Genomic DNA, 27788 nt, shown 5'->3' on the forward strand with positions numbered 1-27788 from the left:
TATATATAATATATATTATATATTACACATCCCAGTCATCACAATATTCCCTTTTTTTTTCTTTTTTTAACTACGTGCAGTTACATCCCTTTTTCAGTCTTGAGGAAAGTGAAGGGAAAAAACCCCAAAAAACAAGCAAGCAAGCAAGCAAGCAAGCAACACCCCTCTTCCCAAAACAATTAAAAAAAACCCCAACATTGCAACATTACCTGTATTCTTGGGCACACCGTATTCTGCAGCCTTCCTTGGGGATCACCAAGCCCAAATGCATCCTCAGCCGACAATTGGTGGGCCCTGTGTGGGGCCAGACATGAGTCCCTGGGTGCATGATAGAGTATTTGATCTGCAAGAAGAGAAAGGCACATTTTTCAACACATTCCATTTCACAGCTGTGCTGCTGGGAGTTCAGGACTTCATTTAGTCTCATCCTTGGTGATGGGTGAAAAGTGTAATGCCATCTTTTGTTTGAGTTTCAGCAGCAACTTTCTCTCATATCCTAAAGGCATTTAATACCACAAAACATATGTCTTGTGGTGTGTGTATGAAACCAGGGGTGTGTTTGTGTATGAAAGCACATAGTTTTAATTTTACTTAAAATAACCAGTATTCACATTTCAAGCTGAAAATAATTATCTTCTGTCTACTGTCAGAAAAAAACCCTTCTTTCCTATGGAAAGACTAAAAAGGGTGGACAATAGGAGATACAAGGCATGTGTTCATCAGACTGGCCAGCCCCTCTCAGATCACATATCTGTGGAGGTCACTGTCAGCCTTGGCTGTAGCAACCATGAAAAGGTGGAGTTCAAGATCATGAGAGGATGGAGAAAGTAAAAAAGCAGAATTACTACCCACAGCTTCAGGAGAGAAGATCTGGTCTTACTCAGGCATCTGCTGGGGAAAATCCCATGAGAGAAGAGTGGTCTAGGACAGCTGGTTGATTTTTAAGTCCTTGTCCAAACTTGGTAATTCTTATGTGCAGGAGGCAAGGCAACCCAGAAAAAATTGAAACACAAAAAGGAAGTATACAGGAAGTGGAAGAAGGATCAGGTCACCCAGGAAGACTATACAGACACTGCACAGGCAGGGATGAGCTTAGGAAAAGTTGAAACTCTCCTGGTGCTAAATCTGGAGATAAAATTGAAGGGTTAAAGGAGAGATTCCTAGAAGTATCTCAGCAATAAAAGCAAGTCAAGGGAAAACATGCCCAGCTACTAAACATGACAAAATATCCGATGACAAAGGACATGGAAAAGGCTGAGGCACTAGATGTCTTCTTTGCCTCAATCTTTACTGGTATGACTGACTTTCAGGAGTGTCAGGCACCTGAGACCAGTGAAATAGACTGGAGTACAGATGATTTATCTTCTGTGGAGAAGGATCAGGTTAGGGAACATTTAAACAAACTCAACAACCTGGTTCATGGGTCATGATGGGATCCACCCTGAGGCCTGAGGAAAATGGATGGTGTGAACCCACATATAATCCACACAATCTCTGGAAGCTCACTGTTACCAGCAGAGGTCCCTGAGAACTAGTAGAAAGGAAACATTGTTCAAGAAGGGTAAGTAGGATGGTCTGAGGAACTACTGTCTAGTCAGCCTCACCTCAACCCTTGGAAAGGTGATGGGGCAAGTAATCCTGGAAAATATTTCCAAACACATGAAAGAAAAGAATGTACCTGGCTGTAGTCAGTATGGGTTTGTGAAGGGGATTCTGTACTTTACCAGCTTTCTATGGTGAGGTTTCTAGCTTGGTGGATATTGTTTATCTCAGCATTAAGTCTTTGATCAGTCTGCCATAAACATCCTAATCAACAAAGTGAGGAAATATAATCTAGATAAGTTCTCAATGAAGAGGATTGAAACCTGGCGCTTAAGCTAGGCTCAACAAGTTATGATCTGAGGCACAAAGTCCAGCTGAAAGTCACTCATCACGGGTGCATTCCAGGGCTCAGTCCAGCACTGTTTAAGAGCTTCACAGTGACTCAGAAGATGGGGCAGAGTGCATCCCCTCAGCAAGTTTACAAATGATAGAAAATTGAATAGAAATGACCAATACACTACTTTTTTTTTCTTTTTCCTGCCTTTCATAAATACCTTGGCAGGTTGGAGACAGGAGGAAACACAAATCTTAAAATATTTGATAAAAAGAAGCATAAAAATTCTGCACTAAGGAGGCATGCACCATTACAGGCTGATGGACAACTGTCTGAAAAAACCTTCTAGAAAGACACTGTGGAGTCCTCACAGGGGGCCCTCAAAGGGTCCTCACAGTGTCCAAATTAAACAAGAGCCAACACGGCAACAAAGCCAGTGACAACTTCAAGGGTTGCATTGTGGGGAGCTCTGGCAGCCCTTTGAGGGAGCTTATCCTTCCCCTCAGAGTTGCTGAGATGTCTTAAATGCTGGACACAATTCTGTGCTACCTACTGTGAGAGAGACATGGACACACTGGAGCAGGTGAAGGGCTACAAAGGGGATTAAGGGATGGGAGAATCTAACATACAAAGGGAGGCTGAGGTAGTTGTTCAGCCTGGAGAAATTAAGGTTCAAGGAAGGATCTTGTCAATGCATATAAATACCTGATGAGAGGAGTGAAGAAGGCAGAGGCAGGCTCCTCTCAATAGCATCCAGTGAAAGGCAAAGAAGCAATGAACACAGATTGAAACACAGGAAATGCCATTTAAGCATAAGGAAACACTTTTTTTACTGTACACAGGAACAGGTTGCCCAGAGAGGCTGTATAGTCTATCCTTAGAGGCATTCAAAACCTGGCTGGACACAGCAACCTTCTCTAATTCATCATACTTTGAGCAAGGGGTTGGACTAAGTAATCTCCAGGTGTCCCTCCTCACCTCAAACTTTTCGATTCATTCTACAACAACTCAGAGAACAGGAAGTGTGAATAATGCATGGCAGTGGTGAGAAGCACCTTTTCAACTGAGAAATCTGCACATTTGGCTGGGACAGAATAGTTTTGATAAATCCTACAGACTAAGGCATTGCGTGCTCTCCAGCTGTTAACAAAACCAGCAGAAGACAGCTTGTCCCTCTTACCCCAGCCATCCTTTCTGTCTGAGGCCTCAGCTTACTGGCAGTTTCTTATGACAGCCAGTGATGAGCTCCAGTGGCCATGGTGAACACAGAGCCTCCCACCCAAGTCTGCTACACTGTGATGTGCCTAATGCAATGTGAACAACTGGCAATGCAGAATACTTACTAATATTTAAGATAAACAATTTCTGTAATGCTAACATGCCAGCACTGAAGGCTGATTACTGTCACATTATCTGCCCATGCAGATCAGTCTGGATGTGAATTACATCTGCGTGCTGTGCTCAAGTGCTATAGATAAATTGTTCTAAACTACCAATGATTTGTACTATAGCTGCAATGTAAGAAATGTCCAGAATTAAAACTAGCTGTGATACATATAGTTTACTGCTATTTTTAAGAAGAATATTGTAATTTTGATCACTTCCTATTGTTCTATACAGTGTCTCAGCAGCACTGAGCAGGTAGTTGATTATTTTACATTTATTTCTTTTATCTTTGTCACTACATGAGGTGACAAAAGCATCCAAATTTTCTATCCACCACAGAATTCCTTATTTCCTGATTTTGTTTATTCCCATTGCTTAGCAGTGCTTCCGAATGTGAATAGGGATCAGCTGGTATTTTATTTTAGCAGTAACATCTGAGTAACATAAACTAAAATTGCCCTAGGCATCTCATAACAGTGGATGTAAAACTTCAGACTTCTAGAGAATGACTTTTCAGATTATTTTACATTTATATCTTCAAAACAAGTGACTACAGCTACAGCTGTAAATATACAACATTTCTGCAAACCATATTCCGGTGATAACACCAAGATATGACGAACAAAACAGTAGCTCTCAAAGAGAATCTGCTCTCAGGGACAGATCCACTTTGGCTCTGGATGCAACTGAGAGTAGTTTTCTTGTAGCCACATTGAGTTTTATTCACTATAGTCACTCATCAGTTATATTCACTATAACCAGCCTTTACAACCAATCAATGAAACAACAGCCTTGTTCATTTCCACAGCAGTGGCCACCCAGTGTAGCTCTGCACATCAAAAGCAAAGGACTGGTCAAAAAGATGAACACATATACTCAAATGTCTAAATTAGGGCTACACTAGCACTGTGCTTTTCAAATTTTACATCCTTAGTTTTGCCATGTGAAGGACATTCTCATGCAGTCATTATAGATAAAATAGAATAACTTGAAAAAAAATAAAAACTTATGTCCTACAGAATCATTGCATGTATACTGACCCATAGAGGTCTAAATGAGGTGAACTGATAGCTGAATAGTCATTGTAGGCACTTGAAACAAATTTTGTTAGCACCCACACTCATGAATGTAAAATTTATTTCCTTTATCTTCAGGAAAGACGCATGTGGCAGCACTATTTGGATTCCACAAGGTGATTCTCCCTCTGTCTAATGAAGCCAGGCTGGGGTAGACAGGTGAAGCTTATCACAGTGAGAATGTGGCTCACTAAATTAGTCATATAAAGTTAGGTTCAGATCAAAAAATAAAGAAAAGCCTAATCCAACCTCCTGCTCAAAGCAGAGTTAGGCTACAATTCAGATCAGCCTTCAGGCTGAAGTTTAGCCAGTCATTACCTGTTGGTCGACCCATGGAAAATACCTACTCAACTACCACAAGCTCCCAGGAAACACAAGTTAAAATGGCTCAACGAAAGAGTCCATAGAAAGGCTTCAGCTAACATATTTCACCTGGTATTTGCAGACAATTAAAATATGGCATATTTTTATTGTTAAGTTTACCGTGTGCTTGAGGCGTCATTAAATATACCAAAATCGTGCATTCCTCTATATATGTTCCTCTATTCCTCAAAATCACCTGCTCCCAACATATGATTTCACAAAAATGAAGAAGTTTGCCAGGTACCTGTCCTCTTCTGCAGCCAGTAGCTTCTGGAAATCTTTCCAATAAAGCACACGTTTTCGGAACACTTTTACAAGCATTCTCATTTTTTCTTCCTAGTGAGAATCATGGATAGAACATTGGTAAGAGCAATGAATGAACATTTCCATTTTCTACTTTGCAGAAGAGCAACAAAGCTGCCAAAGATCTGACACTGAGAGACAGACAAATATTACTATTCCCATTTTACAAACTGTGCAACCTATGTACTTTCATGTTGTAATATCCTAGAAGCCCACACATTTCACTTTTACATTATTTATGAACACCAGGCTTTCTACAATTTAAAAAGTGTTATTTTAAACATATAATCACTAATGTGGATGTATAGGAAGAAAAATATTAAAATGTCCCCAGTATCATAACATTTCAACACCAGATTACATTTTGATATAAATTGCTTTTAATATTTTGTTTCACAGTACTCTTTCATATGTGGAATTTTATAAGAATTTAAGATCATTCCAAGAGTTAGGCCTCCCAGTGCACAACTCAGAGGCAGGGCAGCAGGTTTATTAAAGTCATATTCTTTTGCTTGTATCATTTCTGAATGACAGATCTCCCCTAGCTGGCAACACAGAACTGAGCATGTGCCTTCTCCCAGGTCCCCAACTTCCCTCAGGCTGATCTATATTATGCATTACCAGGTAAAGAGTTGGCAGCCTTGCCAGAAGAGGGGTACTCTCATCAAACAGTTACCATACTCAAGGGACCTTTAGAAGTGTTTGGGGACAACGTGGTTTAGAATAAAGAACTCCTGTTCATTGTCACAGGGGTCCTGAACACTGTTTTATCAGTCCCCTTCCTCTGGACACACTGATTACAAAAACAGTTCTGGGAAAAGCTGTGTTGCTACTCATAATTACACTATGTTAATCTGAGATCATGAAATTGAGGTAAGAGAAGAAATACAGAATGTTTTACCTTGTTGCCATAAGGTAAACTGGCTCCAGTCTCCTTTTTCCCGTAGGTTCTCATCTTCAGGCAGGAAGAGGCTTCTTTTTTTATCCATCACAGAAAGACCCTCATCCCGAATGAGCTTCCAGTTTTTCTCTAAGGACTGTTGTGAGAGCCATGTTACTGCACTGAGAAATTACTGTGTTTGGCTTTAGTACCATTTGTATTTTTTCCTGTCATTATTAACTTTAATCTTCTATTTAAAAGTAATAAAAGAAAGTGTTCACCATTATTATCAAGTTGCTTTAAATTTTACTCCCTTCTGACATGTTAAGGCAGGAAAAATAATTTTCACACCATTCTTCAGATTCAGTTACATTGGGATTGTAAGATTTCCACAATAGCCAGCCTCTTTGCAGATGAGGCCTCACTTAGACTTGCTTTTTGATGAGTTTAAGGGCTCTTTAAGTGATCATTTGGTATTGCAAGATAAACATATTGATCTTCCTAAATGCTATGCATTTATGCATGTGACCAGGAATCATTCCTACAACTGGAAAACTACTCACATAACTTGAAACTCCAGGTGTTGGCAGAATATTACAGACCAAAGAGGCCAAATTTAAACATACCACTTGAGTTGAAGTTTATGATTCAAACCTTCACAAAGGCTTGCCAAGATTCACTTGCATGTGTTGATGCTATTGAAAAAATCATATACAGCTTGAAATGCCAGGTGATCATTTATGGACACAACCATTAAGAACGTGTGAGCTGCCTTACACTTCATGCACACAAACACACAAAGTAGCAGAATTAAAATTTCTGTTCTCTGCTGCCTTAGGACATTATATTTGGAGAAATCAGATGGCTTGGAAAACCTTTTATTCTACCAATAATAAGTCATTTTATGTTATAGCAATACAAATGGAAAACCCACAGTATGACAATGGATCTGGATAAAAGCAACTTCAATTTCCCAGCAGCTTACTTTTCTCACTAAACCTTATTTTGGGTGAATAGTTTTCATTTTTCCTTTGTGCTCGTAAACAATGCATTTCTCTAAGACATTTTCAATCCATTTCACAGTGAAATAAGCTATGGTATGTTCCCACACTACCTCCTTATATGATGAGTGAAACTCAAAAGTCTGTACAGCACAGAGTAGACTAGGTGATATAAGTGCCCCTTTTTAATCTTAAAACTTCATACGATTATTAGCCATTCTCATGTAAATTAAACAGTTGCATTTTCCACTTGAGCTTTTTTACCTAAAGGAAAAGTTGATCTGACAAAATAGGTTTATATTGCTAGATCATAAAAGGCTCAACAAAGCAAACTTTGGCTTGAACATGTTGTCTATAATACAGCTACATTCTCCCACTAGAACAATTTTAGCTAGGCTAAAGTGTATGAAAACATGGATTTCACTTCTGTTATTATAGTAATCTCTATCATAACAAATTGGTTTTTTCTCTCACCTATTAAAAAATGGGGAAGAACACATATTTTTCCTTGTGCATTCACATTATTCTCCCTCACTGATGGTTTCTATAACACTCATTTAACAGTTAGCATTAAATAAAAATGCAGAGAGTTGTTTCGGGCTTTTTTTTTTTTTTTTTTAATATCTTTGGAAAACTTTGGACTTTTACAAAATGTATGGTACAAAAAAAGATTAAAAATTTCCACCTAATCAGAAACGTATATGAGAACAGTGCTGCTACTTGTTCAGCACTACCCTATCTATGAAAGGAAATGCCAGCTTGAGTACCTAGTTTTGAACTGGCTGGAGAAGAGAACGAAAAGAATAACCTACACTCACACTAGCCTCAATTTAAATTGATATAGAGCAACAAAACTGGAAAACTTTAAAAGATATTGCAAGTTCTTCTGTGCTTCCTCAAACTCCTCCTACTCTCTCAGCTGAAGAAAGGTAAGAGGGAGCATTCATCCAGGCAGACAAGATGACACATGAAGAGCTCTGGTGGTCTAAGGCATTGTAGGCAACAGCTGCTCTCTCACCTCTACTCTCCCTCAAGTGCCACAGGATGAAGGATAACCTATAAAGGTGAGTGTTTGTCCTTGTGTTTAAAGTCTCCCTGCCCAACATGTTAGATACAAACTTATTTGAATACATCTCATCAATTTTGAACTAAGTCCTCAATGTTTTAGACATAAATTGCTCAGAAATCAATAGGGTTTCTGTCCTGAAAACATAGACCCCCCCCCATCTACCAAACACACTGATTATGCTTTATAATGACCACCAGACAGCTCCTAGGGAGAAATAAAGTGGGGAATTCAAACACCACCCAGCCTTGGTCTCCCTGATACTACAGTCTCTCAGGGATACCTTGAACAGTAAGAACACAAAAAAACCATTAAAGCATAATGAGTAAGTCCAGGACTTGGACTTATAGCTCCTGATCTAAGAGTTGGTATCTGCAGGAAAAAAGGTGAATATACTTATGGCTCCGTGATACGTAAGGAATCAAGTTCCAGGTTAGGGAAAAAAATTCATATTATATTTGGTGCAGTATCCTGATTACAAGTGAAAAATCAGGAGGCAACCAGCACTGGGAGCATATGTACTTGTTTGCTAGCAGCTGATTCCCATAAACCTCCATATGGCTTTTTAAATACAGTTGCTAATAGCAATTGAAGTTTACAGTTGCTGTACATCTGGCAATAATGTAGATTTTTTAATAGGGATTTAATAGGGATTTTTTAATATTGGAGGTTTTTATGTGAGACTATTATATTGCAAGCATCCTTACTCTGTGCTGTCAAACCCTTTCAATGTGTGGTTATAAAAGACACAGGAAGAGATTATGAGGTTGCTACCCTTCACGTGAGGCACAACCACTGACTACACATCCATTTTAATCCACTGAACTATAAAATAAAATTGTGGTGAAGAGTTTAATGTACTTCACTTTGCTATTGAAACAGAATAGGAAAGCATTTGTAATCAGTTACCACACTTCACTGGGTAATGCTGATAACTTCCAACCAAGGGGCAGTGTTTTAAACCTTTCAAAATAGATTCCTTGCACCCATTCAATCACTCACAGAGCTTAAACATCAGCACTTGTATGCATCATCTTTGCTCTTTTCAACACAAGTCTCCCCTTAAAGTATGCAGCTACACTTTAAATACACTTTTCAATTTAATTTCTCCCTTGACTTTGAATGTTTAGCTATTACCCTAAACCATTAAGGCCCAGCTGTCAAACTATGGAAAATTATAAAGATATGTGCTGTTGCCAATACTTTCATTGTCTTTCTGCACTTTTCTTGCTGCACTTGCAACTTTAATTAATAAAATCTAAGCCATCAGAGAAAAGCAACAATACAAGATCTACTTTAATCAATCAGCTGTTCACTGCAGTAAACAATTGGCAAAGCATCATCTGGGTCCTTTCCAAAAGTAAAAGGACCCAACACGCAGAAAGGACAAAGTTGCTTAAGTCATTGCCTACATATTAATTTCAGACCAGTGAAAAGTCTCTAAGACCCAACACCATTCTATCTCTTTTATTATTTTTTAAATGAGTACCAGAATAGAATAATGCCATAAATGAGGTTCTGCAGAAGGTACTGGAGAAAGATGCAATGACTCAGTATGACTGGCTGAGGAAAGTTAATCATCCCAAGGGAAAAGGACAGGCTTTCAAAGATGAAGGTAAGGTTTCCTTTCAGCTGAGATCAAAAATGGAAGATGGTTTCTTGAATTCCTAGATCTAAAGGCCTAAAATACTGTAAATCAGAAACACTAGAAGAACATCTCTACATAAATCACTCACCACACCCTTCCTAATATAAAGGTTTATATTTTCTTCTCCCTGAGAAATCAGGTGCCTCTCCCTATTCTTTCAAGGAAAAACATTAAGCCTCATTGAGCTGCAGAGAGATTAAAAAATTCATATACCTTCAGCACAGTTCCACTAATTAAGATCGACTATGTCCTCATAAGTGTTAGTGAGATATTCTCAGTCTTCCCCACCAGCAAAAAAAAAAAAAAGCCCAACCCAAAAACCTCTTCCTTAAGACATTCAGGCAAACAGGTAATATTAAAATGGATAAAGTATGAGATTGTCTTTTTTTAACCTTACCCATCAGGAAGCTAAGCATCAGGCCCCATTTTTTAAGTAAAGTAGTAGGACAGAAAAGGAGACATGCTATAGTTAGATAGGTATTTAGCATAGTAAAAATGAATCATCCTGTGGAAACACCCCTTTTGTTCACTTGCAAACAAAAACTAGCACAGACAGTATGTCTCATATCTGTATGATTATAGCTGGTTAAGCTGAATGCCCCTCAGAAGGAAGTTATTAAACTGAGAATACTGAAAAAAAGACAATTTTCTCTTTAGGCTTTCTATGGAAAAAGCAAGGCAATGTCAAAACTCACATCTCCATCTCTAGACCCAAGAAACTGGATGATCCTTTATAAGAAAATCAAGCCAGGTCTGTGCTATAAGATGCCACTGACCAAAGCTGGGCAGGTTAATGGAATGAACCAGAGAGTTCAGCTTTACTAACTGAACCAAAAGCCCCAGCCCCAAATAAATGCTCAGTTAGTATTAAGATACCAAGTTACTGAAAATAGTTCATTGCCATCTAACAAGCAGTGAAACTCAGAGAGAGGGTCAGGGCCTCCATTGCTGTACACAGTATATATCCATATTGAATTCTACCACTGTGATTTGGAAGCATTTCCCACATTTCCCACACAGATGTAAGAGGAATGAAATGAAGCAGTAGGAAATAACTGTTGATTGGTTTTGCTCTGTGAGAAAGGGATTTTTTTTTTTTTAACTAAACCAGGTACAGAAGTTGAGTACTTCAGAAATTAGAAAACTAATGTCATCAATAATTTTTTTGCTGTTTCCTGAAGAATACTACTACATTGCTTACAACATTGTAAGTAATTAATGTCAAACCTGCTTTCTTTCAAAACTTCAAGTACTTTCTTTAATTACAAAAAAAGTACAAATATTTGTCCTGATTCATATAACTACATTTTGGCTTTATACTTTAAATTGTGAGTTTTATCTTAAAGAATGTAAATCTTACCACTCCCAATTATGATACCCGTGCAAGTAAATTACCAGTCACAATTTAGTCTAGATTCACTGACATATTGCTAATAAAACAGCTAAAACATATATCACCAAATGATTGGAATGAAAAGGTATTATTGAATTCCAGAGAGGCAGTTGTTCTGTGGGGTCAGGGGTCAATTTTTGTCCTTGCTGGTTTTCTGAGCAGCTCTTCTAGGAGCCACTCAAGGTGCTGATCCAAACCAAGGCCTCCATATACAGCCTGATCAATCCGAAAAAAGCTTCCAGGTGAAGCTCTGGCCATTTTGTAACAACAACTGAATTATTTCACCCTTCAAAGCTTACTCATGCCAAGGGTGAATGGTTCATTACCTTTGTGACATAGGAATGTGAAAGGTTTACACATAAGAAACTGTAAAAAAACACTGCATGTAGCTCTAAAACACCAATCAAATAATATGTGTATTTCCTTTTTGTTTGAGAGAAACATAGTAAAAAGTTCCCAGTTCTCCATATCTTTTATGGCAAGAGGCATCCATTCCCACACATACCTCAAGAATTAGTTCAAGATGAGCATATTTCATGTGCTAGTCCATAAAGCTCTCTGCTTTTTGGTGTGGCTGAAATTACACTGGAGAGAATCACACTTCAATCTAAATTTCTAGCCTTATTTTTGTTGCCATCAAAACCATAACAAAGAGCAATATTCCTTTTAAAACTACTTTTATGGGTTTTTTTCTAACCACTCTTCCATTTCTTTTTAAAATATGCTATGTAACTAAGTATAAAGAAACAACCACTCTGAAGGAATTTGTTCTTTAGAAATATACTTTTTTGGGTTTAAATTATTTATCCCTAATGTTTTCTCTAAACCACAAACCAATAATTGATACACACAGGAAAAAAAGCTCTTCCTAATTTTTTAAATTTTTTTAGGAATTATTGTTAGAATTATAGTAAATTAATAAAAACAATGCAATTTTGCAAATAAAAACTAATGTTAGAAACAATAACCACACTACTTGCCTTGCATTAAATAAATAAAAAACCTTCTAAAGAATTTAAATTCTGTATTATTATCTTTTCTTAAAACTGTCACTGGGAATCCACACTTGTTTCTCTCATACAATTAAAAGCTTCCAAAGTCAGTAAATATTCCACAATGGCTCAAAAGCACCGCCTTTCCTGACTAATTAAAAATTCACAATGGGTGTTCCAGACATTACCAAATTGTGCTGTCATTTTCCACTTGAGATGTTGCATTTGTCTACCATGCAAATTTTGTATTTATTAATAATTTCAGCCATCCTGTCCCCATTCTCAAATTTGAAAATGTCTAAGCTTATTTTATGGTATCTTTTGTGCTCATCTGACAGTGGTGTCGGGAATTCAGTCAGTAGTTCTGACCTTATTGATTAGCATTTTCTCTGCTTAATAACTGAAATTATAGCTGCAATGCTAATAAAAATAAAAGTATAACGAAGCCTTACCTTCACCAGTTCTGTATATCCAGTTTCCCTTGCTGTCCACCAAGGCTGAGCTTTCAGTCCCTTGACATTGTAGAGGGAGCGCTGCCAAACTGATGCAAAGTGACCTCTTTGGTATCCAAGTTCATACCACTTGTATGCCTAAAACATTGTAGTTGTTAACAACCAAATTCATATCAGCCAAACTCCTAAATGAAAAAAGTAACACTTTCTGGAAAGGTAGCAGGCTGTCTCTTTGGATTTTGGGGTTATTCTTTTAATAAAATGTACTAACGAATACTTTAAGGAAAAAAAAAAACCACCTACAAACAAAAAAACCCAAATAACAAAATAGATCAGTTGACCAAGAGAGCCCAGTCCAACATTAACAAAACAGGATAATCTCAGAACCATTCACATCAAATATGGGCCAGTAATTCATGCCCTGTCCTTGGACTTGGAATATCTCATTGTTTCTCATCTTAGTCAATTTCATTTTCTCTGTTTCCTCTACCTACAAATTAGGATGACTGTTTTCTGCTGCCAGTAGAAATGCTGTGATGATTAAAATAACAATGACTTTACAGATCTAAAACATTAACTCTTTAATACTTAAATGCACTTGAGTTTCTTCAAATTTTTTTTGCCACACCAAAATTGATCACACAACAGAAATTAATTAAGTGAAGTTAGTACTGGACCTTTGCTTGTTTTTGCTCTTCCTTTACATTACTTGTTTTACCCCTACATAGCACCAAAAAAAAGCAAAGAAAGAAAATAAGATGCTTGGAAAGAAAAGATCCAGGGTTTGTAGTACTGTGATAAGCCATATGTAGAGAAGGTTATACAGAGCTTCCTCCTTCCTGCCCAGCATTGCTGCTCCAGCAATATTTCAGAAAAAAACAATTAAAAAAAATCCCCAAATAAACAAACAACCCCCCCCCCCCAAAACACCACAAACTAAAAAAACCCCAGGACACCTAAGCAGGGAAATATGAGAATAATAATTCCAGGGCAGGGGGACTGACACAGGCAGCAATCCCTGCCTTGAACAGAAACTGGCCAAAGTCCTTGGTGACAGTCTGTAAATTTTCTTCAAGTTTTTAAAAAATCTGGTACTCTGATCTTTACAACCCTCCCAAAGTATGGAGGGAAGTCTGTAATACATTGTTGCCTTACAGCATTTATTTGAAGGACACAAAAGTAGTGTGGATGAACAAAATAGCAGCATATATATATATATATATATTTATATAAACTGTCATCTTTTTCTCCCTAGAGAAGCTCAGTAAAATTGTGCATGGGTCAAAAATATACTGTGTATTACCTTTGTGTAATACACAGTATATTTTTAAATTTCAATGTTATCTTGGTTAACTGAAATGGAATCATCAGGATTTATAGCATTTGTTCCCCAAAGTTGTAATACCAGTGAGATAACAATAGATTGTTCATGCTGGCTGCCTGCATTCATTTGCAATGTCTGGAGTTAGGCCAAATGATAAGGGGAATTAACTACTTGTTTCAGCCCCTGAGTGATGAGAATGAATGTGGCTGCTCTTTAAGATATATCAGCTATAATTACAATGTATAATACAGGTAATCTTTATTTATTAGAAGAACTGAGCTATGGAAGTTGCCTTTACTAGGATGGAGTAGGGTTAGGCTGCCTCACTCATCCTTTCCATTCCCAAGACTCTGTGAGAAACATTCCTTTTCTCATGCAGCTCTTGGCAGTGGAACATGGACAGCTCCAACAGTGTAGCTCTTTTCCAAGACTGAAATTGTATGAGATGCACTCAGTTTATACATTCTGTGTGAAGAGTGCTTTGTTTTGTAATAACTTCCATGGTTTTAATTTCCCTTTTCTTAAGCCAATATGGCATTTTATCAAATTATAGCTGGAAAGGGCATACTCAATACTGTTTTTCCCTAACACTTCCCAAGGCCACATTCATAACTCCTAATTTAGCTCTAATAGATGAATATCTCCCTTCAACAAACCTTCAGTGATAGCAATTTCACATGTAACTTAAATATTGATCTGTTTCCTTGATTAAATCTTGAAATTCAGCAAGTCCAGCAAGGTCAGTGAGAAAAATTTAGCTGAACAATGGACTTTCCACTGATAAATTTAGAAGTCTCCTCTATCCCAAGAAGTTAATTTGTCATTAATTAAACTTTTTCTACAGCAGATTTGGCCATTAACTCCAAAACATTAACACATAATTATCCTGGGGTTAGAGATTATGTACATTAACTACATCTGTGTGGTGTCTTTAGTCAAACATGGCAATGGGATGTTCTAGGCTCAGAAACCCAACCCAGAGTGTCCCATGGAAATGTACAGGGATTTGAGAGAAGAAGACAGAGTTAGAGTGTGAAAGCAGACTCTGTGTGTCTGTGTGTGCATGTGTTTCTAAGTAAAATGAAGTAAACTAATTCTCACTTGAAAATGAACAATTTTAAAAAAATCTCATTGGAATAGTATTGCAGGGAAGGCAACCTAACTTAAAATTCAGATATTACATTTCACTGTTCTAGATCTACTGTAAGTTAAAGTTTTGTAATAAAAGTTTCATGAATTATTAAAAAAAAAAGCTAACCTGATGAACTAGGCTTGAGGAAGATCACATACAGAGTCTTCATCACAGCCCATTTGGTTCCCCATACTGGAGAACAACCTACTGATTGGGCCACAGTATTAGACATCAGCATTTTTTACAATTTTTTAGGTATTAATAATGCACACATTACTAGGTAAGTAATAAAAAAGCAGTGACTTTCATGGCTATTGCTCCTCTTATTTTTAATGCTTATTCTTTTCAGATTTCCCACCTAGGAACCGGAATGTTGTTTTTGTTTTCCCTGTTGTTTTTTAATTCATGCCCATATTAAAGTTCATGACTAATCAGAGTCTTCAAAAAAGGTCCTCTGCTCCCCTACCATGACCACAGTGGTAATTCATACTTTTTAATTTTGTTTGTAAGTATAATTTGATTTCAAATAAACAAAAGATAAACTCTTATGGCTTCCAGTGTCATATGCTTGTCTTTGCTGGCCACTCAACAGATACATAGTACAAATTTCTGTTTTCCTGATTCATTTGCTAACTTAGATATTGAAAAAATTTCATAACTCAGCCCACATATTCAGTTCTCTCATGATCCTCTTTTATCACATACTCATTGGTGCTTTTTCCTTGGAAATAAAGGAACATCTACAAAACACTGTCATACAAGGCCTTCTATACGGTAATATACACATAATTCTTTTAACTCTCATTAAAATCTGTGTTGTAAGTGATATAAGCAGAAAACAGATTCTAGAAACATTTAAAATTCTTGTAAATTTTTAGTCCCTTGTTTCAAGCTGCCCTATGCCAGCTTAAATGTTTTAAGTTAAATCTAAAACAAGGAATGCTGAGATTGTATTGCAATGCCTGTAACAGATTTTTTGCTGTTGTTCATCTTGACTTCTACACACGCAGGTTGGATTGTTCGGACTACTCTTGTTTTCAACATTATTAAGCCCATCATCAAATGCTCTTTTGGATTCTGCAGCCCAGCCACTCAGAGATTTAGATTTTAAAGTAAGGAGATGTTAAACATGTACCTCTTTGTCTCCCATTCTCTGTAACGCATCACCCAGATGAAAATAAAAACGTCCATCATCTGTGCCAGGGTCACCAGACTCCAGTCCTTCCTAATAAATAAAAAAATAAAAATTAAAGCTGTAAGAAAATTTCAGTAGGACTTCTAAAAGAGTTCCTTTGACTGCTGTAAATAGTCAGTCAATCCTATGCAAGAGACAGGCTATGAAATTAGATAGAAAATGCAACCACCATGGTAACCTGGAACTTAAACTGGATGAATACAAAATGTCAGTAGAAAGTAATTGAGGAATGTTACCAGTTTTCCAAATCCCACAGCCTCTCCCTTCAGTCCTTCCAAGACAGAGGCGTATTCAGAGATGGATACTTGCCTCTGGCTCTATAAACATATATATAAGCATTTCATAAAGCTGGATTAAGGTTTTATTTTGTAGTACTTCTTCCCAAACCCTCAGCAGTATATGTAAGGCTTCTATGGATCTTTCAAGAACTTTAGGTTTGCAGCATTCTACCAACCTCAAAAGAATTTGAGGCTCAGAGCTCTGTACTTTGGGTTAGCCCAAATTTCATGAATTTTTAAAATTATTTATTATTTATTAATTTATTTAATTAATAAAACAAATATTAATAAAACAAATAACATAAAATTGATGTTTAAGAATTGATCGTTTTCAATGCACAAGCTTGTTCCAGTTCATAAGCAGTAATACACCGCATAACTCTAACAAATGGCTTCAGCAGTAATTTGTAATTAGTACACTTCTAGTCTGACACATTTTATACATTCCAATTCTACATTTTGCTGGTAAAACATTTACTGTGGGTGAAAAAGTACCTGTAGATAAGGTATGCTCTCTGCTATCTTGTTTTCTGCCTTCAGGATGAAGCCATAATGTACTTTGGCAAAACCATCATTTGGAGCCAGACTTAGAACCTGTTTGAGAGAAAATTAATTAAATATACCGGTATGAATCTATGCAAATTAACAAACTTGTGTACATAGGACTATTTATTAATATAATGGTTATTTCTTCCTTTTCTGATTCTCAGGTAAACACTTGGCTTGTCTGTGCTTCCTTTTCCTCATTCACTTTTGTGCTTTCTCCAGACGAGCCAAACTTTGAAGTCTCAGAAGTAAAATTATTCCAACAGAATTTTCTTTATTCTTCACTTGTCTGTCCTTTTCTACATTTCTCTCTTGAGGTATAGCTTGCTACAATATAGAATTTAACCCACTATTAACATTTGAGTTACTTATTCCAGGTTTGACTAATCAGAAGGAAAGCAGCTACTCTTGAAAAAAATCTGCAGCAGAAACATACCTGAAATAGTTTTAAATTAGATAGATTTCCAGTGGTGACAAACTAGCTTTTGCAAGAGAAAATATGTGAAGCATAATGACTGCAATTTAGAAAGAAGCTGAAATGTAATGCCAGTATCATGAGATGGGGATGTGCAAACCCTGGAACACCAAGGGCAGTCTCAGCACAGTGGTGAACGGGAGCGCTCTCTGGAACAGTGTGCACTTTTCTGGCCATGAGAAAGGAGGTAATAAAAAGTCTACTGCAGTGGTGACTCAATGTGCTTTCACACTAGAAGTTGATGGATAAATTATTCTTTTATAGTTGTGTGCTGCACTCTTTTGACCAAGACCAAGCATGCTAAATTCAGCCAAAAGATTTTGTACCCTCAACAAGATTCAGATCACATCTGAATTACAAACTTGCTTAATTTTGCAGAAAAGGGAAACTCATGGGCAAATGTCCAGAGATGGATATTTCATGGGAACTGTGGAAGAGAAGGATTTGTGAGTACAGGGACAGCTGTAGGAAAGGATCAGTATATGGGGCAGTGTTTCAGGGGAAGGAGGTGTGAAGCTGCCAACCTGAATTCTGAAACATGCACCCCCAACACCAGGCAGACAATTCAAGTGCATTTGGTCCACCCCAGCAAGGGCAAAAATTAGATTAGAGAATGTCTTGATCTACTTTTCAGCTCTACATTTCTATGATGTACATATTCAATATAATTTTTAGCTCTATGCTATATCAATTACATGGTTAAGTTAATCTGTTTTTACACCTCTTCTGTCCTTAAAATAAGGGTGGACAGTCTTATCAGGATAGACCCACAGTCTGTGAGGATCATCACAGGAGCCTGGCAGGCAGTGGAATTACAGAGGCTGATATCCACTGAATGTCTAAACAGCTGCTAAGTACAAAACAACAGACAGATGAGCAATTTATCTTGCCTAAATCCATTTTTGTAGCTACTTAACTTATGCCATGGATAAAATGCCTGCTTACACTATAGTTATTTCCTTCTGCCTTTTCCAGTTACTGTCTGATATCACTTTTCAATCAAAATAATTACAAGCAAAATCATAAGAAGTTTTCTGGACTAATGTCTCTCTTTTCTCATATCTTAGGCACAGCAACTACATCCAAGCAAAACAAAAAATCACAGGTGTGAAAATACAAAATGTTATGAGTTAAATATAGCAGCATTTTACTTCTTGTCACAGAAAAGACTTATTATTAAGGAACAAGCAATTTGAGAATCTATTGGAAGTACATAGTATGAGACATTATTAGAAAAAAGTACCAGAGTAAGGGTAAGCTTGATCCCTAGAATAAGAACACACTACCACCTTCTGCATCTTATGCCTTTTGACTACAGCATTCTGTGTATAATTGTTTTGATCCAAGAATCTGTACCTGCAGGGTGAAATGAAATGACTGACAGAAATATTTATTAGCCACATAATTTTGTTACAGTTTCTTTAACTATAGGATAAAGCTATCTGATTAATTAAGACAGAATAGAATTTTCTGTATTACGGTTCATTTAAACTATGCCGAGTTGCATTAAGGAATGATCTACATTCAGAGCCCCTAAAGAGCAGCAAAGAGGTACAATCAGCAGAAATTACACTGGAAGTATTTAATGTAAATTGTATTACTCTGTTGCTGTTGCTGCATGCAATATTAATTATGTTTAGAAATAAGTTTTACTAAACTGCTCATAGCCCATTAAATACTAATCATGAATATAAAAATTAACCTCTGGGGCTAGCAGTGGCTAATTAGCCAGGGCAGAGTACTGAGTTCATGTGGATATTCTGGTTTTGGTACCTGAGATAGCTCAGTCAGAGCTGGCTTATGCACGTTTATAATGCTTCACTGAACCATGCACACATGCCTCAGCATGCAGGCAGAAAAAGCGCTATTAGCTGAGCAACCAGTCTTACAAAATTCTCTATTTTTTTATAATCTGTGGATGTTTGAACCAAAAATAGTTCTAATTCTACCAGGACTACTTTTAAAGTTATGTTTTCTTTAAAAATACAAATAGCGCTGAATTCTATGAGGATTACCCTTAACATTATGTTTCCATGTCCCTAAGTGCAATGCTCAAAAGAAAATTATTTAATATTTGAGGCAAAACCGAAATCCTCTCCAGCTGGACACCATTTTCCATCTGTGGTTCAGCAAAAATTCTGGCAAACACAAACTAGAAAAGTATATTTTGGGCAAGTTATACTGTACCACACTACAGTTGGAAGTAAAAAACTCTCTTAGTCTGAAGTTCAGTGTTTATACACATTGCTTCTGTATCTAAAAGAAGAAACTATAAGAATATATTAATATATTAAATTATAAGAATATATTAATATTATATCAAATACATAAGAATAAAAAAATAATATATTAAAGAGTTTTAAAATAAGCTGCTAAGATGTAACAAATTTGGAAAGAGAAATAAGAATTGACTGGAAAATAAGTAAACTGTCTATTTAATGTGAAGGAAAACCAGAAAGTTTTCATCCACTAGGATTCCCTGTGCTTCTATTCAATTCCTTGGAGATGATGCAAGCTCAGGTTAGTCTGGTCTGAAATGGTATGTACTGTGATCCCATGGAGGGAACAGTACCTGTGAAGGGTTCATCTGGCTGCATGTGCTCAGTGCATTCTTAACACAAATCAGTAACATTGAATTGAAATTGAAATGTTGCAGCAGGAAGTTAAGATTTTGCCCATAAATCTAGGAGATTCCCTGGAAATGGGAAATTTGGTGTTTAAGTTCTTCCACAGAGAAGAATATTTAAATACTTGGGAATTTTCCTGAGCAGCAGAAACAAGTACCAAATACACAGGAACTTAGACAACCATGAACAAGGCTAGAGGGAAATCAACAAAAACTGAGACTTTAAGTTGATTAAGGGGTATGTTCTCTTGAGGATGTGTACTGAACTCTAAGATGTCTGCACTTTCTGCATTAAAGAACACTTGAATAAAATGTATGAACATCCCTACAGCGGGAAACAGAATACAGGATTCATAAATATTGGAGGTAACTACTTTGCAGCACTGAGTTCATGCTCTTGTCTGTGCTCTTTTAACATATTTGTATCAAAAGATTACACAAGTGAGAATGACTTCGTCACACTTCAAAAGTTTCCCAGTGTTTTCAAAAACCATGGGAAGAGCAAGACATCTCCTTGAGGCCCTCAGAACCACTATTCAGTTTGCCCTTTTTTCTACCATGCAGAGAATCTGAGCACCTCTGGTAGGAGCTCAAAACCAAGAACTTTCTAAATAAGCATTGCAATAGTTGAGCAGAGAGAGCACTCCAAAACAGGCCATGTAGCCCCTAAGCAATCTGCCCAAAATCATGCAAGAAGCCTTCAGTAAAACCAAGAACCAAAGCAGGTAACACATGAGATTCTCCCTGTTTCTTTGGGTATTCTTTCTTAAAATCCTTAGTGTAAATTTATCTGGAATTACAACAAAAAAATTACATTATTGTGTTGGAATTCAGCCTTAGTAATATGTAAAATATGGACAAACCCACCATGATTTTAAAAAAATTAATCCAAGTCTTAAAAAAAGTAAATTTGTCTTCCTTTTGCAATGACAGAACACCAGTATGCTCTGTTCTATTTCAGTGTTAGTGAACTGTGAAACAGAGTAATTACACTGGATGAAGAAGACTGGGAAACAATATGCTAAAAGCAAACCAGTTGAGACCTGTTCTCAATCAGAGCCCTATATATTTCTTCCGAAGTATATAAAACAGTATCAAAGTAATTATATAGCAGGTTCATTACCTTCCTCCATCTATAAAAATCCCTGTGATTATTGAGAAATTCTAACAATTATGTTGTTTGTGACAAAACACTGAATAATTGCACAGGAAAATCTTGACCAAAAGGAGTATGTTTTTGTTTTCTTAAATTCCTTGCAGCTTGAGTACCAGGTTTGTTTAATAAATTCTGTATAAAAGGCCAATATTTCCAATCCTCTGAAAAGTTTTGACAGCAAGCCAAAAATCATCGGACAGAAACATTTTATGGAAGGATCTAAAAAGTAGCCAAAGTAGCAAAGCAAACATTATTCTGGCAACATCTGAGACTACCAGAGGAGCCTGAGGGAAAAAATGGTATTCCTAGTGTTTAGCTTCTGCTTCTAACCAGGTGGTTGGACATTCTCCTTCTCTTTGAGAAGTTATCAGAGATGAGAATCTCTTCAGCCTCCCAGATGTGGGGGATGGAAAATGAGGCCTTTATTCTCAGGAGGTGGCACTAATCCTGCTGATCCCTTTCCAGCCTCCATAAACAGCCAATTACCCCACCAAGACTGTCCTACACAAGCACCACAAGCGTGCCAACATCAACAAGACCATTCCTGGTCAAGTTTGTGTTCTACCAGTGATGTCAAACTCCACATCTTTCAGACAGTTTCCAGATGTTAACAAGGTTTCTGGATCACAGGAGCAGAGTGGCCTTTCCTGAGAGCAAAGTTTCCCCAGACAGATAACCATAGCATAGACAGAAATATAACTCCAATGAATTGTCCACACTACAAAAATCATGAATGAAAAACAAATTTTAAGCTGCTTACAGAAAGATGAAAAAACTAAGGTTAAATAGCTTTGTGAGTACTGATCTACTTGATCACATGGTTAGAGATGCTGTTCCTGTAAAGAAACTGATTTACTTCTGCTTCCCTTGTCTTGAAGATTGGTTATCTCTTTTTTTTTATAGTATGCATTACATATTACATGTTACTTACAACACATTTGGATGTGTTATCAATATATTCCAAACCTGACTACCAGAAGGTAGAAGAGTTGAGTATATGGAAATAATCTGCATTCCTCTGTCAATGAGGAAAAACTTAGTGTGACACTATCAGAAAATATTAATTAATATTAAAGATAACTGCACCAGAAAAAAAAAAAAAAAAGTATCTGTATTAACCCCTCAAAATCTCACATGTGATATATTTAACAACTAAAAAAAGTTAAAATCTATCAAAATTTGAAATGAACATAATGTTAACAATAATTTTCCTTGGCAGGAATGGAAACTCACCTCTTCATATACTTTCTTAGCATTGCTATTATCTCCTATCAAGAGGTAACCAACACCGAGGTCATTCTTGAATGAAGTCTCACTGGGAAAAAGCTGAACTAATTTCTGCAGAGTAACCAGGGAACCCCTCATGCGACCTGATTTGATTGAACAAGACTTAATTACAACTGCAGATATAAGAAACAGTAGCAAGACATTTACACAACATCTAAGGAAACACAAATCAGAGGCAAGTGGTCCACTTTCAGTGACAATCAAGAAGGAAAACCTGGACAAGAGCACATTCAGCTGCCTGGCTGTCACTGTGGGTGTAGCTGTACCAGGAATATATCAGGGAATCACTGCAATCACGCAGTGTTATGGCAGCCTCTTGTGGAGAACCTTTCACAGTGCAGAAGTAACATTATTTAATCTTTGGAGCAAAGCACTGGACAAAACTAAGTAAACATATAATAATAAACTTCATCTTAATTCTTAATTAATTTCCAATGTTAAGTAAGTTCTAGTCTACTTCCATTATGAAGGTTGTCATGCTTTATGTGCTTAAAATTAAGTATGATCCTTGACTTCCTAAATGAGGTCTTGCTAAGGAAAAGCAAGATCAAAACAACTTGATATTAAAAATCCAACCCATGGGAAGAGAACTCTTGATTGTGCCTCATATTCTAATCATCACTTCTCACACACCACAGAATTAAGATCTAAAACTAGAATCTAAAACCTAAATCTTGGGGCTGTTCTCCCTGCGTTCAATTCCATTCTTCTCTATGTTTACTGAAAGTTTATTCTGCTTATGTTTACTCTGCTTATGCCAGTCATTTCCTCTTGATTTTCTTCAGCTTCAGTAGAAAAAGAAAACTTTCTTCCTTGTAAATAAAATTTTTGACCACCTATCATCATAGCTTCTCATAGCATCTGCTGCAGCTTTCTACAGGCACTATTATCCTAAATTATTGACACTAGTTCCCTAGGAAAAAAATTAAATAATGTAAAAATGGTTTTCATTTAAGATACTAGGAAGACAAGTTCAACCAAAAATTCAGTGGAATTATCACTTTAAAATCCTTAGCAATGTCTTGAAATCCTTGCTCAGACAACTGCTGTAATTTTTATACCATCCTCCAAACTTACCAAGGAACTGCTGCCTGTCTGCTTCTCGCTTCAAGCTCAGTTTTATCAGGTCTGAAGGGACATTTGGCAAGCTAACCACCTCATCATAAGTGTTGATGGCTTGTTGCAGCATCTCATTGCTTCTCATTTTCTCAGCTAAGTCATCTTCAGACTAGAAAGAACAACAAAACCATTATTAGAACACCTAATAATCTGTTAGTCTTAAAACCAACTATTTTCTTACTGGGCAAACTATGGAATTGTTAGACTATGGGTTGTGCTTTATGGGAAAGTACACTAGAATTACCATTAAATCTTGTTACCTACAAAGTGTTTGAAAGGAGAAGTACGAGAAAATTTGCACCTAAAACATTCATTAACACAGATTTTTGATTAATATTTGTAGAATTCATAATTTCTGCTTTCAAAAACAGATGAAGCAATCTGTTTTAATAACACAAAAGAAATGCAAAATTTTGCCTATGGACTATTTGCATACTAAACCTCACTCTGGAAGCAATACACAAATCAAAACACACCAATAAACATTTTCATCTATTCTGACAAATTTATTTACACTCTTTCTTCCAAAATGAATTAGGAATTGCCTTTTGTCTTGCATGCATTGATAGAATATGAACCCTACAACTCCTTCAAAGCTTAAACTTCTTCATTAAATTCAGAAGCAGATCAAAGGATATATGAGCTCTCTACAGTGAAATTATAGCTTCAATGAATCTAACAGAAGTTATGACTGATCTCACCTGTGGTAGGGCATGTTCATACTTTGCTTCCATAGCTGCAAATGACTGTCTCAAATGCAGAATTTTTAAAGGCTTACTTTGAATTGTTTATAGAAATGCATGAATTTTCACGTTTAATGCATTCTTCTCAAATACTTCAATATTTATTGGCTTATGTTCTTTCTTAAGGCAAGAGCCGTGGCAGGTGTATCACAAGCATGATGGTGCAGAAGCTGTTGTTGGTCTATTTAAATTCACTGTTGCATCAAAGACACAAATTAAATGAAATTGCTTCAACTGTGTTATCTGTATGTTATAGCAAGTATCTGAAATCTTTTTGCACTTCTGTCCTTTAATTTTTTCCTTCAGTTGCTTTAAAACTTAGTATTGGAAATACCAAAAAGTATGGTTACTCAGCTAAACAGTTCATCAAGCATTTTTCAGAGACAAATTCAGAAATCAGTTTTAAGCAATAACTTATTTTTTCTGATGTACAATTGCTATGAAATTGATTTCTCTTTTTTCAAAGGAATTGCAGGGCAAATAATATTAAAGATACATAACAAAGAAGCAAAAATTGTTAGCATAAAATCTGCATAACTTCACCAGTAGAAATCATATAAGAAGGTTAAAAACCTATTGTTCTTTCCAGCTGTAAAGATGTTAATAAATTCTGTAGAGTATAATTTTATCTGTCTCAAGTGTAATTCAGATATCATATAAAGAATTGCTCATATTTCTGAAAACCACACCAATAATGAAATATTTTGCAAATTTTTTTGGAAAACAGTTGCCTTTTAAAGTCATTAAAAGGTACAGAAAAAAAAAATCAATCCTCATGTCTTATTAAAAACCTAATCTAAAAAATTAGCACATAATGTTGGTTCATGCTTCAAAGAAATGGAGAAGTACAGTTCTGTGGTGAATTCTTGACCTTCTTCACCTTTAATCTTCAAGGTCTTTAACCTTATTCTTTGCAGCTTCACTTTTAGTTAGTGATGAGAAATAGCAAATTTAAATGCATTTTGTTGGTATGAATACCCGTTTTAAAAAAATACTGTGATGCAGTGCAAATCTTAATAATTTGTCTGTCTGATGCCCATGGTTTTCCTATTCCTTCAAACACCTTGAACTTACACATACTGGCTTCAATAAAATTGTCATTGGTAATATTTCTATAAGTGTTCAGTAAGATGGCTAGTATGAACCTTCAAAGGCTAGAGAAAATTAATTTATTGTTTTTACACACTCCCAGAAAACACATATAACAATTTCCTCAGATCCTGGTCTGTATTGACCTTTCATGTATTGCTAAAGTAGCAGTAAGTGACTACAAATTGCTAGAAATGGACAAAGGAAGTTGGGTCACTGAGGTGGGAATTCTGAATGAGAATAAATTTCAGAACTAGCTGCAGTGATCTCTCCCTAAAGCCATTGAGGAGGCAGGAAGCATATTCTATTAAATATAATGAGTAGATTTGTAAAAACGGCTAACTGTTGAAAGTGTAACTTAAGAGAGTTAAGTTCATCACATGTAGGAACAAAGTGGTCTCCTACTGTAAAGAGGCAAAGAGTTCAGCAGACTGTTACCACAGAGGACACTGAAGAATTTGGTCTGCTGTGTATCAAGTGCTTGTGTGATAGATTTTTGGATAATCACAGCTTTGGTTTAAGCATGACTATTATTAACCAAGTGGAAACTGGTTGTGACTCCAAGGTCGCCGTCAATTGTCCAACAGCACCATTCTATCCTACAGTGAGGGCTTCACTTTGTTCATCCTGATTAACATGAGTTCAAGGAGTCTTTTATTGCAGCAGGATTATCCTACTATTAAGGAAAATTCAAATATTATTCCCTTTTGAGACATCTCAACACAATCTAAAAGTATAATAAATGTAGAGATTATTTTCTGATCTCTTCTGGGCTTTGTTTTTTTTTTTTTTTTTTTGAAGGGAAACACCTAAAACATAACTCACTCCACAAGTAAAGCTAATTAAGCCTCACTGCCTGAGAATTTGTGTTCTTTATCCTTTAACTCTTTCTCTCTAAAAACTCCAAATCCTCTTCTCTATTCCCACTAGAGCAAAAAGCAGCATTTATCCTGACAGATATGTTGATTTACCAGGTACAGCAAATAGTATGTAACAGGGAGGTTCTGCCTGTTCTTCCTGCACTGGGCCATTACGTGGTATTTATCTCTTGCCATTCACCTGACAGTTCTCCTCAGATCTACAGGATGTACCTTATTTTTTGTTATTTACAATACTTCCCACTGAAGTTCCACAAAAGCTGCCAAGGTAATTGGGGAAGGACGGTTGACTGAAAGAGATACAATATGACAGATCACATGATGCTTTTTTACCTAGGAAACCTCCACAAATTTATAAATTAATTCCAAGGGGTGTTTATAACTCTATTGGTAAAACAAAATGTTTATTTTAGCCTTTTTCAACACCTATAATTTTTTTTCCTACATACCTGTGCTTTCCCGTATCTTGCTCGAGGACTTTGTGGATATTGATTCACTAATGCTTCAAAGGCCCTTAGAGCTTCTTCAACTTTTCCCTGAAAAGCAGAGATATTTATCAGCAGTTCTATCTAATAAAAATGCTAAAGGATGCAGGAAATAACTGTCATTATTTATGAAACAATATAATCTACTTTCCATGGTTAAAATTAATAACTTTGTTTTTCATACTTTATTCACTTTCCCTCTGTTGACTGGATAAAATGCTGAGGTGAAAATAACCTGTCTGTATAAAAAAGTAAAGATCCTACTGCCAATAACAAATTTCAGACCAAAAATGATAGAGAATAGGAAGAAAATTCTAGACATAGGTGGAAATTTTCCCTCTGCATAACTCTTATGATGAACTGTATCATAACTACAAGTCTGAATGTAAGGGTACCTGTGGTATTCTCCTGATGGACGTTGAGAACAGACAACTCCACTGTCAAAGAGGTGCTAAGAACTGCTTAGCAATGTTTGGCAATAGACCTTGCTGCCACTTCCACCTCCTTACAGCTTTATAAATACGAGTTATATCTGTATAAATTATACACAACTGCCTTGCTATCTTCAAGTATTATATACATCTGATTCCTATATAACTTACCAAGAAATAGAGCAGGAAAAGAGTCAAGCAGCTGACCCTACAGGCTCATCAAATGTTTCTATTATGCCTATTTCAAATTAACTAATTGCTTAAGCAATAAGAAGTATGAAAATTCCTTTTTTTTTTTTTTTTTTTTGTATTCTAGCATGTAAAGAAGGTTTTTAGTGAGGAACTGCTGCAGGGGCTGCCAGAGGTTAGTGCTCCCGATGCAATAGCTCTCCAGTCCCATCACAGACCTTCCAGAACTCTGGGGCTGCATAGATGGCAAGATAAAGTCAAAACTGCAAAGTATGTCCTGAAAATCAAGAACAATCCTGCACCTGCAATGACCAAATTGGTTTTTATTTTGTTTTACTGAAAATAGTGTATCTCACTGCTTATCCACCTCAAATCTAGGGTACAGCAAAGATCTGTGAT

The 27788-nt window shown here is 36.5% G+C and overlaps 1 protein-coding gene across 8 annotated transcripts in view; it reads right to left on the reverse strand.

Moving 5' to 3' along the window:
- Nucleotides 1-27788, reverse strand: part of ASPH (aspartate beta-hydroxylase) — a 120443-nt gene that overhangs the window by 17249 nt on the left and 75406 nt on the right. For all 8 annotated transcript variants that reach the window (XM_058833813.1, XM_058833811.1, XM_058833809.1 and 5 more), the window contains 9 exons: nucleotides 26734-26820; nucleotides 23533-23683; nucleotides 22402-22538; nucleotides 16861-16959; nucleotides 16028-16117; nucleotides 12437-12574; nucleotides 5906-6041; nucleotides 4946-5037; nucleotides 210-343 (listed from right to left, as the gene is read on the reverse strand). In XM_058833813.1, coding sequence (XP_058689796.1) covers nucleotides 210-343; nucleotides 4946-5037; nucleotides 5906-6041; nucleotides 12437-12574; nucleotides 16028-16117; nucleotides 16861-16959; nucleotides 22402-22538; nucleotides 23533-23683; nucleotides 26734-26820 — 1064 coding nt within the window. The remainder of the gene's footprint in view (nucleotides 1-209; nucleotides 344-4945; nucleotides 5038-5905; nucleotides 6042-12436; nucleotides 12575-16027; nucleotides 16118-16860; nucleotides 16960-22401; nucleotides 22539-23532; nucleotides 23684-26733; nucleotides 26821-27788) is intronic.

This window comes from Poecile atricapillus, chromosome 2 (genome assembly GCF_030490865.1).
Source record: "Poecile atricapillus isolate bPoeAtr1 chromosome 2, bPoeAtr1.hap1, whole genome shotgun sequence".
Lineage (NCBI taxonomy): Eukaryota > Metazoa > Chordata > Aves > Passeriformes > Paridae > Poecile > Poecile atricapillus.